Source organism: Schistocerca serialis, chromosome 5 (genome assembly GCF_023864345.2).
Source record: "Schistocerca serialis cubense isolate TAMUIC-IGC-003099 chromosome 5, iqSchSeri2.2, whole genome shotgun sequence".
NCBI lineage: Eukaryota > Metazoa > Arthropoda > Insecta > Orthoptera > Acrididae > Schistocerca > Schistocerca serialis.
In genome coordinates, this window is record NC_064642.1 from 244,172,018 (window position 1) to 244,185,796 (window position 13,779).

General features: G+C 42.6%; 1 protein-coding gene across 4 annotated transcripts in view; it reads left to right on the forward strand.

Annotated features, from left to right (window-relative positions):
• The window catches only part of LOC126481662 (FH1/FH2 domain-containing protein 3), a 650,693-nt gene that overhangs the window by 41,896 nt on the left and 595,018 nt on the right, over positions 1–13,779 (forward strand). For all 4 annotated transcript variants that reach the window (XM_050105589.1, XM_050105590.1, XM_050105587.1 and 1 more), the window contains exon 6: positions 10,267–10,315. In XM_050105589.1, coding sequence (XP_049961546.1) covers positions 10,267–10,315 — 49 coding nt within the window. The remainder of the gene's footprint in view (positions 1–10,266; positions 10,316–13,779) is intronic.

Consider the following 13,779-nt stretch of genomic DNA (forward strand, 5'->3'; position numbering starts at 1 on the left):
TGGTCTTCAGTCCTGAGACTGGTTTGCGGCAGCTCTCCATGCTACTCTATCCTGTGCAAGCTTCCTCATCTCCCAGTACCTACTGCAACCTACATCCTTCTGAATCTGCTTAGTGTATTCATCTCTTGGTCTCCCTCTACGATTTTTACCCTCCACGCTGCCCTCCAATACTAAATTGGTGATCCCTTGATGCCTCAGAACATGCCCTACCAACTGATCCCTTCTTCTGGTCAAGCTGTGCCACAAACTTCTCTTCTCCCCAATCCTATTCAATACTTCCTCATTAGTTTTGTGATCTACCCATCTAATCTTCAGCATTCTTCTGTAGCACCACATTTCGAAAGCTTCTATTCTCTTCTCGTCCAAACTATTTACCGTCCATGTTTCACTTCCATACATGTCTATACTCTATACAAATACTTTCAGAAATGACTTCCTGACACTTACATCTATACTCGATGTTAACAAATTTCTCTTCTTCAGAAACACTTTCCTTGCCATTGCCAGTCTACATTTTATATCCTCTCTACTTCGACCATCATCAGTTATTTTGCCCCCCAAATAGCAAATTTCCTTTACTACTTTAAGTGTCTCATTTCCTAATCTAATTTCCTCAGCATCACCCAACTTAATTCGACTACATTCCATTATCCTCGTTTTGCTTTTGTTGATGTTCATCTTATATACTCCTTTCAAGACGCTATCCATTCCATTCAACTGCTCTTCCAAGTCCTTTGCTGTCTCTGACAGAATTACAATGTCATCGGCGAACCTTAAAGTTTTTATTTCTTCTCCGTGGATTTTAATACCTACTCCGAATTTTTCTTTTGTTTCCTTTACTGCTTGCTCAATATACAGATTGAATAACATCGGGGAGAGGCTACAACCCTGTCTTACTCCCTTCCCAACAACTGCTTCCCTTTCATGTCCCTCGACTCTTATAACTGCCATCTGGTTTCTGTACAAATTGTAAATAGCCTTTCGCTCCCTGTATTTTACCCATGCCACCTTTAGAATTTGAAAGAGAGTATTCCAGTCAACACTGTCAAAAGCTTTCTCTAAGTCTACAAATGCTAGAAACGTAGGTTTGCCTTTCCTTAATCTTTCTTCTAAGATAAGTCGTAAGGTCAGTATTGCCTCACGTGTTCCAACATTTCTACGGAATCCAAACTGATCTTCCCCGAGGTCGGCTTCTACCAGTTTTTCCATTCGTCTGTAAAGAATTCGTGTTAGTATTTTGCAGCTGTGGCTTATTAAACTGATTGTTCGGTAATTCTCACATCTGTCAACACCTGCTTTCTTTGGGATTGGGATTATTATATTCTTCTTGAAGTCCGAGGGTATTTCGCCTGTCTCATACATCTTGCTCTCCAGATGGTAGAGTTTTGTCAGGACTGGCTCTCCCAAGGCCGTCAGTAATTCCAATGGCATGTTGTCTACTCCGGGGGCCTTGTTTCGACTCAGGTCTTCCAGAGCTCTGTCAAACTCTTCACACAGTATCGTATCTCCCATTTCATCTTCATCTACATCCTCTTCTATTTCCATAATATTGTCCTCAAGTACATCACCCTTGTATAGACCCTCTATATACTCCTTCCACCTTTCTGCTTTCCCTTCTTTGCTTAGAACTGGGTTTCCATCTGAGCTCTTGATGTTCATACAAGTGGTTCTGTTATCTCCAAAGGTCTCTATAATTTTCCTGTAGGCAGTATCTATCTTACCCCTAGTGAGATAAGCCTCCACATCTTTAAATTTGTCCTCTAGCTATCCCTGCTTAGCCATTTTGCACTTCCTGTCGATCTCATTTTTGAGACGTTTGTATTCCTTTTTGCCTGCTTCATTTACTGCATTTTTATATTTTCTCCTTTCATCAATTAAATTCAATATTTCTTCTGTTACCCAAGAATTTCTACTAGCCCTCGTCTTTTTACCTACTTGGTCCTCTGCTGCCTTCACTACTTCATCCCTCAAAGCTACCCATTCTTCTTCTACTGTATTTCTTTCCCCCATTCCTGTCAATTGTTCCCTTATGCTCTCCCTGAAACTCTGTACAACCTCTGGTTCATTCACTTTATCCAGGTCCCATCCCCTTAAGTTTCCACATTTTAGCAGTTTCTTCAGTTTTAATCTACAGGTCATAACCAATAGATTGTGGTCAGAGTCCACATCTGCCCCTGGAAATGTCTTACAATTTAGAACCTGGTTCCTAAATCTCTGTCTTACCATTATATAATCTATCTGATACCTTTTAGTATCTCCAGGGTTCTTCCATGTATACAACCTTCTATCATGATTCTTAAACCAAGTGTTAGCTATGATTAAGTTGTGCTCTGTGCAAAATTCTACCGGGCGGCTTCCTCTTTCATTTCTTAGCCCCAATCCATATTCACCTACTATGTTTCCTTCTCTCCCTTTTCCTACACTCGAATTCCAGTCACCCATGACTATTAAATTTTCGTCTCCCTTCACTATCTGAATAATTTCTTTTATTTCATCATATATTTCTTCAATTTCTTCGTCATCTGCAGAGCTAGTTGGCATATAAACTTGTACTACTGTAGTAGGTGTGGGCTTCGTATCTATCTTGGCCACAATAATGCGTTCACTGTGCTGTTTGTAGTAGCTTACCCGCATTCCTATTGTTTTATTCATTATTAAACCTACTCCTGCATTACCCCTATTTGACTTCGTGTTTATAACCCTGTAGTCACCTGACCAGAAGTCTTGTTCCTCCTGCCACCGAACTTCACTAATTCCCACTATATCTACCTTTAACCTATCTATTTCCCTTTTTAAATTTTCTAACCTCCATGCCCGATTAAGGGATCTGACATTCCACGCTCCGATCCGTAGAATGCCAATTTTCTTTCTCCTGATAACGACGTCCTCCTGAGTAGTCCCCGCCCGGAGATCCGAATGGGGGACTATTTTACCTCCGGAATATTTTACCCAAGAGGACGCCATCATCATTTAATCATACAGTAGAGCTCCATGCCCTCGGGAAAAATTACGACCGTAGTTTCCCCTTGCTTTCAGGCGTTCGCAGTACCAGCACAGCAAGGCCGTTTTGGTTATTGTTACAAGGCCAGATCAGTCAATCACCCAGACTGTTGCCCTTGCAACTACTGAAAAGGCTGCTGCCCCTCTTCAGGAACCACACGTTTGTCTGGCCTCTCAGCAGATACCCCTCCGTTGCGGTTGTACCTACGGTACGGCTATCTGTATCGCTGAGGCACGCAAGCCTCCCCACCAACAGCAAGGTCCATGGTTCATGGGGCGTGTGAAATCCATCACGGACATTCCACGCGCGAGTCCTGACAAGCGCATGACATATTTGCACACATCCTGTGTATCTATAAAATTATAAGCTCCAGAAGCCACTACTTACATCATGACTGATAAGGATCATTAGCAAAATAGACTGACAAATTAATTTTCTTTCATTTATCCGTTCATTTATGTAATCTTTACGAGAGGGTGAGCAAAATAGCTAAGTGACTGGCAGGCCGTTTTCTCCTGTCCACATATAAGGGGTGCTCAGATGAAAACAAAACAGATGGAAAAAGTAAGTAAACAAGTTATAATGTTGAAAGTTAACGCCATAACTGTTAATAGGGGATGGTTATAATTAAACTGACGCTGTTCCAAGTGCTACAGTCTGGGCTATATACGTCGTAGATATGTTCATTATTCGGTGCGCTCGTGGAGTATGCTGAAAGCAATAATAGTTTCACTTTCTGCCACTAGATGAAAATATGGCGCTGTAAGAATCCAAAACGTGGTTGGATAAAGGAAAAGAAGAGGGAAGATCAACTACATAATGGTGGTTCTGTCACGCTTATTAGGATATGGTCACAAGTTACGTTCAGCATAGTCTCCCAACTCAGCAACATGCTGCATCCATAATCCGGCATGGTCGATAGTTGCTCGCAGCATCTCCGGTGGAATCAGAGCGACGAATGCTATCACTCAGGTCAGGTGGGGTCCGGATACATCCTTGACAGACACGATCTTTCAGATATCCCCACAATCAGAAGTCACATTGATTATAGTCGGAGGATCTGGAAGGGCACACATCTTGAAATTCCCTAGAGATGATGCTGTCGTTAGCGAAGGTTTCTAGTAGCAAATCTTTCACCTGGTAAGCGACTTGAAATGTTACCCCATCAATCTTGAAAATAGTGGAGTGAACACTGTTGCGGTGTCGCAAAGGTGGAAACACTCCTTATAAAGTGCAGATGTCACTGTACACCTAACAGACCTGCGAGACCATACGCGACAGTTCTGTGCATTCACAGCACCGAGCAGAGTAAAATGTGCCTTGTCCGTCCAAAGAATATTCTCCAGCCACATGTCATCCATTTCCATGAGTGCCAAAAAAACCAAGGGCAAAGTCACGGCTTTGTAGACTATTTTGGGGCTTTGTTTGGCACATATTCTAAATCTTGTAAGTATACCAGTGTAAAACGCGGTGCAATATCTTTTGCATTGTTAACAAAGGCAGAGAGAATTCTCTTGACCCGCGCTGCTTCCTGGACTCGGGTAGGCGCGCCGGCCCCGGCGGATTAACGACGGCGGCCGGTGTGCTCGCCAGCCTGGATGTGGTTTTTGGGCGGTTTTCCACATCCTCCTAGGTGAATACCGGGCTGGTTCCCAAGTCCCGCCTCAGTTACACGACTCGCAGACATTTGCAACACATTCACACTATTTGACGATTTACACTAGATGCAGACAGCTGGGGTACACTAATTCCGTCCCAGGGGGTATGGGGTGGCATCCAGCCACTCCTTAAAATTAACCATACCAGATTGGTACTTAACCCTGCCAACCCTGCGCACAATGCGGGATAAAGGCTGTAGCAAAAAGCAAAGAGGAGAGAGAATTCTCTTGACACAGCTCGAGCAATGGTAGCAGAAATTGAGGCACGTGCTCCACAAGTGGCTATAGCTACAGCAATATCATCAACTGCCATGGGAATGGGTTGTCCCTCTCCCTGTAAACTTTCTACGAAATATTGGCTATATGAGAGAAAACTGAATATATTAATTTCAAAAACTTTCCTGTCATGTAACATCGTACTCAATTGCTGTTGGTTGGTAGCTGTGTTGCGCACCTGAAAAGTGTCGTAAAATAAAACTATAAACTTCATCAAATGCAAATGTTGAAACAAAGAAACTGAATCTAACAAAATGCAAAAATGAACTAATCGCATGTTCAAAGAAAACAATATAACTAAAGCTCAGTATGGAAGTACATCATGATTGTTGCGTGATATGAAGTGCAATGTTTAACTTCGAATATCCACAATAAAAATAACTACGCTTCTCGGTAGAAAATGACTGTTTGAAATTACCAACACTGTTCACTGAAAAATCATCTGCTTGCTAGTACGACAACTGACAATTCCGACTACACACTTTTTGCACAATAATGTAAAGGGAGATCTGTCCTTAAATGTGACGTACCTCTTGCTCAGCATGCTGCTTTTGTGAAGTACCGACATTCTCGAAAGCAAATGTAGCAGTTCAAGATAAATAATGTAATCTTTTTTTGTCAGAAACAGTGTGTTACTGCGCGTGGCGTAAGGTGCAATGCACGCGTGTCAGATTATTTCAAACTTTACTATGAATTATGGAGGTGGTTTTACTTTAAAGAAAATCGATATTAAGTCATCTAATTATTGATAAAAAGACTGTGCAACATAAGTAGACTAACAATTGCAGAATTCTCTCATTACAAAGAAACTACAAGGGTACCTTTAAAATTCTCCATCAATATAAACGAGATTTCATCTACATAATAAAGTATTCCAGATTCCTCCTCCCAGATTCACAAATAAAGATCTCATTCTCTGAAAAACACAGCTACTAAGCCTCACAGAATTTCCCAGCGCTGGCCAACCGACTGTCTAGCAAGGCAACCACAGATAAAACCACACACAGAGTCAATAATCTTCGCAGTGCGTTCATTTATCTCTGTCCCAGCACAGTAAAGGTGAATTATTTACAATAGCAGGAAACATATGAGAACCTTACATTATCTCCTGACCACCAGAAAAAAATTTGATACGGATTGTCTTAGCTGTGGTAAACCAAGGTGAATGAATTTTTAAAAAATACAACGAAGTGAGTACAATGAGTTACAATTATAAATAACACTACAAGAGTTAGGGTTCGGATTACAAAATGTACAAGATAACGCTCTGATCTGAGTTTTTTATAAGAAGATGTCTTTGCGCAGATAGGAGGCACACATACTATTTGTCGTGTTCTGCAGATTGTAGGTGAATATTGCGTCACTCATAACCAGCGAAGATTTGCTTTAAAATGTGATATCATTAATCCTGAGGCTAGGACGTCAATACAATTGAAGGTAAAATGTTGCACCACGTAGCACCAATGAAGTCTCTTTTCGTTAATCTTGTGGCTAAGAAAAGGATGCAACTGGCACAATATTGATACATTTCTTCAAGCTTGATAGCCTATGAGAACGCTAAACCTGTAGTGCTGAACCCACAGGTGCGCAATACCGACGAGTATTAACAGTGTAATATTCGGGCTTAGGGGCAGCGAATAAGGCAATTGAATATCTACATCTACAACCATACTGCGCAAGCCACCTGACGGTGTGTGGAGGAGGGTACTTTGAGTACCTCTATCGGTTCTCCCTTCTATTCCAGTCTCGTATTGTTCGTGGAAAGAAAGATTGTCGGTATGCCTCTGTGTGGGCTCTGATCTCTCTGATTTTATTCTCATGGTCTCTTCGCGAGATATACGTAGGAGGGAGCAATATACTGCTTGACTCCTCGGTGAAGGTATGTTCTCGAAACTTCAACAAAAGCCCGTACCGAGCTACTGAGCGTCTCTCCTGTAGAGTCTTCCACTGGAGTTTATCTATCATCTCCGTAACGCTAAATGACCCTGTAACGAAGCGCGCTGCTCTCCGTTGGATCTTCTCTATCTCTTCTATCAACCCTATCTGGTACGGATCCCACACTGGTGAGCAATATTCAAGCAGTGGGCGAACAAGTGTACTGTAACATACTTCCTTTGTTTTCGGATTACATTTCCTTAAGAGTCTTCCAATGAGTCTCAGTCTGGCATCTGCTTTGCCGACGATCAACTTTATACGATCATTCCATTTTAAATCACTCCTAATGCCTACTGCCAGATAATTTATGGAATTAACTGCTTCCAGTTGCTGACCTGCTATATTGTAGCTAAATGATAAAGCATCTTTCTTTCTGTGTATTCGCAGCACATTACACTTGTCTACATTGAGATTCAGAGATCCTCCTGCATTTCAGTACAATTTTCCGTTGTTACAACCTCTCGATATACTACAGCATCATCCGCAAAAAGCATCAGTGAACTTACGATGTTATCCACAAGGACATTTATATGTATTGTGAATAGCAACGATCCTACGACACTCCCCTGCGGCACACCTGAAATCACTCTTACTTCGGAAGACTTCTCTCCATTGAGAATGACATGCTGCGTTCTGTTATCTAGGAACTCTTCAATCCAATCACACAATTGGTCTGATAGTCCATATGCTCTTACTTTGTTCATTAAACGACTGTGGGGAACTGTATCGAACGCCTTGCGGAAGTCAAGAAACACGGCATCTACCTGGGAATCCGTGTCTACGGCCCTCTGAGTCTCGTGGACGAACAGCGCGAGCTGGGTTTCACACGATCGTCTTTTTCGAAACCCATGCAAGCCATCACCGACAACACTCTGAAGATTGGTAGTAAATGTAGAATCAATATGAACAGACTCAGGGAAGAACTTTTCGACGGGTAACTCATATGCCCCGTTCAAGTATCATAAATAACTTTGCACTCAGTGCTACTATTTCCTTTATGTGTGTGTGCAAGACTATTTTAAGAATTCATGACTATTTTCTCTTAGAGTAGCTCTTAGTTCCATGAATAACTTCGTAGCCAAATGCGTTTGCCATTTCACTTTAAAATTTGAGGATACCTTTAATGTTTCGCTATGTATGTGTATTTTCTGTTATATTTTCGTAATTTTATTGTAAGATGCAACCAGACTAATGTACTTTGTTGACTCCAAACTATCTTTCAATTATAGTTTATATTTTGTAAAGAAATCAGACGAATATCCTGTTTGTCTTGTTTTATGCAATAATTGTATCTGGTGAAATCAGCCCTGCCTGAAACGAAATAAAATAAAATTTAAAAATAAAATGTTTCAAAACCTGAAATGGCTGACATTTGGAAGATAGACGCTAGCTATTCCGCTAAAGTCTGGCCAGAAAATTTCAATACCTAGCATTACGTGAGTAATCTAGGAATATGCTGCAAGACTATTTATCATTTCCGTAGTGAGCGGAAAAACAAAACTAGACAGCGCGCACAGAAACACTACAGTAATCATTTTACCAGCCAGCCAATTGCGAATGGAAGAGGAAGTAAAGTAATACATGATACTGTGAGAAATACCCTCCGTCATGCGCTATACAGTTTGTAGAGTACAGATGTAGGTGTAGACGTAAACTTCGAAGAATTCTGAATATTATCAGGGCAATAATCGATACTTACATTCATATTTCCCAAAGATACATTATTAACGTTGCATCTGGTGCTGCGAAAACTATTTCCACCTGTGTGAAACATCCGAATGCCCAGGACCGCGTGATTCAGTTATAAAAACTCTTTTGTTACGCGGTTTGTGTGACATGGATGCCGGAAAAATTAATGATAAACTTTTAAAAACGTTGACGAAGGTATGTATCAATAAGCAGCACGAGACAAACTGATTTTATTGCTAGTGAATTGCTCTTGAACAGTGTGCTAATTTATATTATGATATTTTTGCGAGGAAGGATACAGATCCAACTTTCTTGTCGTGGCCACTTCTCGCAGCTGCTGCTAAACACCATTTACATAAATTGTGGTGTAAGAAAACACTTTTCGCATGATATATATAAATACAAATTGATATGCAGCGTGCAAAATAGGCGTTAAATGCGCTGAGTAAATTCGTCACACGCAGAATTAGCTAAATTTAGCCATTGTTGAAAAGGCAGAGCATATTCGGTGTCTAAAATAACCAAAACATTTTGTTGGTGAGGATGTTACAGTCTATGGAAATAAGTAACGTAATATGTTACATATTATCTATTGCCTCAGAAAAAAATACAGGGTGTTACAAAAACGTACGGCCAAACTTTCAGGAAACATTCCTCACACACAAATAAAGGAAAGATGTAATGTGGACATGTGTCCGGAAACGCTTAATTTCCATGTTAGAGCTCATTTTAGTTTCGTCAATATGTACTGTACTTCCTCGATTCACCGCCAGTTGGACCAATTGAAGGAAGGTAATGTTGACTTCGGTGCTTGTGTTGACATGCGACTCATTGCTCTACACTACTAGCATCAAGCATATCAGTACGTAGCATCAACAGGTTAGCGTTCATCACGAACGTGGTTTTGCAGTCAGTGCAATGTTTACAAATGCGGAGTTGGCAGATGCCCATTCGATGTATGGATTAGCACGGGGCAATAGCCGTGGCGCGGTACGTTTGTATCGAAACAGATTTCCAGAACGAAGGTGTCCCGACAGGAAGACGTTCGAAGCGATTGATCGGCGTCTTAGGGAGCACGGAACATTCCAGCCTATGGCTCGCGACTGGGGAAGACCTAGAACGACGAGGACACCTGCAATGGACGAGGCAATTCTTCGTGCAGTTGACTATAACCCTAATGTCAGCGTCAGAGAAGTTGCTGGTATAGTGGACGGCTGTGATACAATACGCCATTCTCCAAGTCTGCATCAGGGATTCCATGCGACGGAGGGTGGATGCATGTATTCTCGCTTACGGAAGACGTTTTGAACATTTCCTGTAACAAAGTGTTTGAAGTCACGCTGGTGCGTTCTGTTGCTGTGTGTTTCCATTCCATGATTAATGTGATTTGAAGAGAAGTAATAAAATGAGCCCTAACATGGAAAGTAAGCGTTTCCGGACACATGTCCACATAACATATTTTCTTTCTTTGTGTGTGAGGAATGTTTCCTGAAAGTTTGGCCGTACCTTTTTGTAACACCCTGTACATTCAGTGTGTTTCCTAACACAGACTTCGTTTGCGCACGGTGAATTCAAAAGACTTTATACTCTGTTCCTAGAATTGTTATAGGTACTTAGAAATTATGCAGCATGTAATTTTGTTATTATTAATTGTGTTTGCAGTACAGAATACTTTCTGTATCTGATGACTGCAACTTGCTGTTACAGGAGCCAACCGTCAGATGGCCCGGCGAGCGCCCGAGACGGCATGATCAAGGTAAGCACGCTCTCAACAGATGGCAGAAGCGTCGCTAGCGTCTTCGTGTTCGCGAGCGCGCTGTTTCCGAGCGAACGCGTACAAGTTTGATAAACATCGGCTTGCGTTTTATTATGAATTAGCAGAACAACGAATACATTTTGTACGAGCTCCAAAATAAGAGCAGTAACCATATAGCGATTATTATACCATCCAGTTCATACTGTTACAAGCACTTTGAGTTTGAAGCAAAGAAGTCTTATTACCTCCTCTGATCCGACTAGCATCTTCATCAAACATACACCATATTACTGGAAAACTATGTTAGAAGCATTATTTGTACTGAAAAATCAAAGGAGCAAATTTGAATTCAATTAATAGCTTTAGGGTGCAAGATCTATGGGGATATTCTTTTCGCTGTAACGCTGCTAGTTAATGAGCTGAAAACGTGATTGAAAACAAAAAGAAAATCATTACGAACTTTTATAGTGAAATTTATGTTACACGACACGTTCACTACCGAGTCCTGTTGATTGTACACAATCATTATTCCATTTTCAATACGACGAAGTTGGAAGAGTCTGTGTCGCTTACGGTAGCTCAAGACAAAGAATAGTTTTAATAACATTACGTTTAATTTGCAGACCTGTTCTCCTTTCGCTGGAGCTGTGTTAGTGTCTCGTGCACCGAAATCGATTGGCTTATGCTACGACGCAAGTTACTCATAGTTGAAGAAAGGGAGATCAATTAAGTGTCCGGATAGCAATTAGGTATTTAGAAACGTAGTACTAGCTGCATTGTGCAGCCAAGTCCTTATTAACAATCAAGAATTTAGACAGGTGCGTTCCAAATTGTATCACCTATGAAAAGCAACTAATATTATACGTTAATTCATTAATTGTAACATGAACAACAGCGGTCGTATCTCACTCCCCTGTGCCACACCAGATGTTACTTCAGAGTCTGCAGATGGCTCTCCATTCATCATAACGTGCTGCGTCCCGCCTGTCACGGAAAATTCGAACCAGTCGGAAACCTGCTTATCTGTCCGACAGGAACGTTTTTCTGTAATGGCTCAAATGGCTCTGAGCACTATGGGACTTAACATCTGAGGTCATCAGTCCCCTAGAACTTAGAACAACTTAAACCTATCTAACCTAAGAACATCACACACACCCATGCCCGAGGCAGGATTCGAACCTGCGACCGTAGCAGTCGCGCGGTTCCAAACTGAAGCGCCTAGAACCGCTCGGCCACACCGGCCGGCGTTTTTCTGTAGAAACCGTTCTGGATCAAAAACTTTTCGAACGTCTAGAAATACCGAATCAACTTAGTTACCTCTATCAAATAACATTGAGGGTATCATATGAGACGAAGGGAGTTACGGTTTTCATGATGGATGTTTTCAAAGACACTTCTTATTTCCACGGAGAACGTTATTTTGTTCCAGGACAGTCATAATGTTTGAACTGACACTATGTTTCAGTATTCTGCTAGAAATAAATACGAGCGGTATAGGACGGTAGATCCATATATCATTTCTACTCACTTTTTTGTAGGCATTTCCCACATGGCTCCTGATTGACAGTTGGGCGCTAGTTTTCCTTCGGTACTGCTGCCAGTTTATCTCGTGGAACTAATTACGGAGGATGTTCCGCTCTGCCGACCTAATTTCGCGCTGGCGGCTAATCGAGCTCCGCGCTCATCTTAATGAGTTTGCTCGCAGAAATTGGCTTCCTCTTTTAGCTAATGACTAAGCGAAGCATTTTACCCTTCAATTTCCCGGCAAATCTGCGCTGATGAAACTTTAAGTGACACATTAATTTCCTACTTATGGCAACATTTTCAAGCCGCGGTCACCCTGGCTTATTCGTGAAATTTAGCGTGTTCCACAAATATCTGTGGTAATTTTCGTGCTAATGGAGTACTTACGTGACGTAACAATACTTCCCAACAGCTATATATTTCATGGCCTTACTGGCGAATAACTTCATCGCGTAACATCTAGTTGAAAGCAGCTTACGTTGTTATCAAGCAGCGCAAGTAAGAAAACAATATTTATTTTATTCATTTATTTCTGTTACAATTAAACCTGCAGTTCAGATTGCACAGTGCAAATTGTAACCATAGTAGTAATTGAAACACTGGCTTCATAAAGGCATAACCAGTGGCTGCCTTTCTGTGTTCCAGATAGAATAATCTATCCTGAAAATCCACCGACTAACCTGTTGGAAGTAAATATCAATTTTCTGTATTACAATTTTAAATACTCTTAGATCTACCATGTTACTTAGGAATCACGACATGGTATTTGTGGAGCTAGTGGCGGTTAGACCCTCAGAATCCGTACCAGACAATTCAAAGACACGTGCTGGAAGTACTGACTACTTTATTACAATGAAACTACTGTTGAATATCTCTGATCCACTGTACATTATCCAGTCCTCTGGAAGTCTTTTCGTAAGAAAATCGTTTTATTTGCTGACTATGAAAGGGCCTCCGTGTCATCAGAAACCTTGGTAACACATCAGGAGCACCGGAGTAATACACTCCTGGAAATGGAAAAAAGAACACATTGACACCGGTGTGTCAGACCCACCATACTTGCTCCGCACACTGCGAGAGGGCTGTACAAGCAATGATCACACGCACGGCACAGCGGACACACCAGGAACCGCGGTGTTGGCCGTCGAATGGCGCTAGCTGCGCAGCATTTGTGCACCGCCGCCGTCAGTGTCAGCCAGTTTGCCGTGGCATACGGAGCTCCATCGCAGCCTTTAACACTGGTAGCATGCCGCGACAGCGGGGACGTGAACCGTATGTGCAGTTGACGGACTTTGAGCGAGGCCGTATAGTGGGCATGCGGGAGGCCGGGTGGACGTACCGCCGAATTGCTCAACACGTGGGGCGTGAGGTCTCCACAGTACATCGATGTTGTCGCCAGTGGTCGGCGGAAGGTGCACGTGCCCGTCGACCTGGGACCGGACCGCAGCGACGCACGGATGCACGCCAAGACCGTAGGATCCTACGTAGTGCCGTAGGGAACCGCACCGCCACTTCCCAGCAAATTAGGGACACTGTTGCTCCTGGGGTATCGGCGAGGACCATTCGCAACCGTCTCCATGAAGCTGGGCTACGGTCCCGCACACCGTTAGGCCATCTTCCGCTCACGCCCCAACATCGTGCAGCCCGCCTCCAGTGGTGTCGCGACAGGCGTGAATGGAGGGACGAATGGAGACGTGTCGTCTTCAGCGATGAGAGTCGCTTCTGCCTTGGTGCCAATGATGGTCGTATGCGTGTTTGGCGCCGTGCAGGTGAGCGCCACAATCAGGACTGCATACGACCGAGGCACACAGGGCCAACACCCGGCATCATGGTGTGGGGAGCGATCTCCTACACTGGCCGTACACCACTGGTGATCGTCGAGGGGACACTGAATAGTACAGGGTACATCCAAACCGTCATCGAACCCATCGTTCTACCAT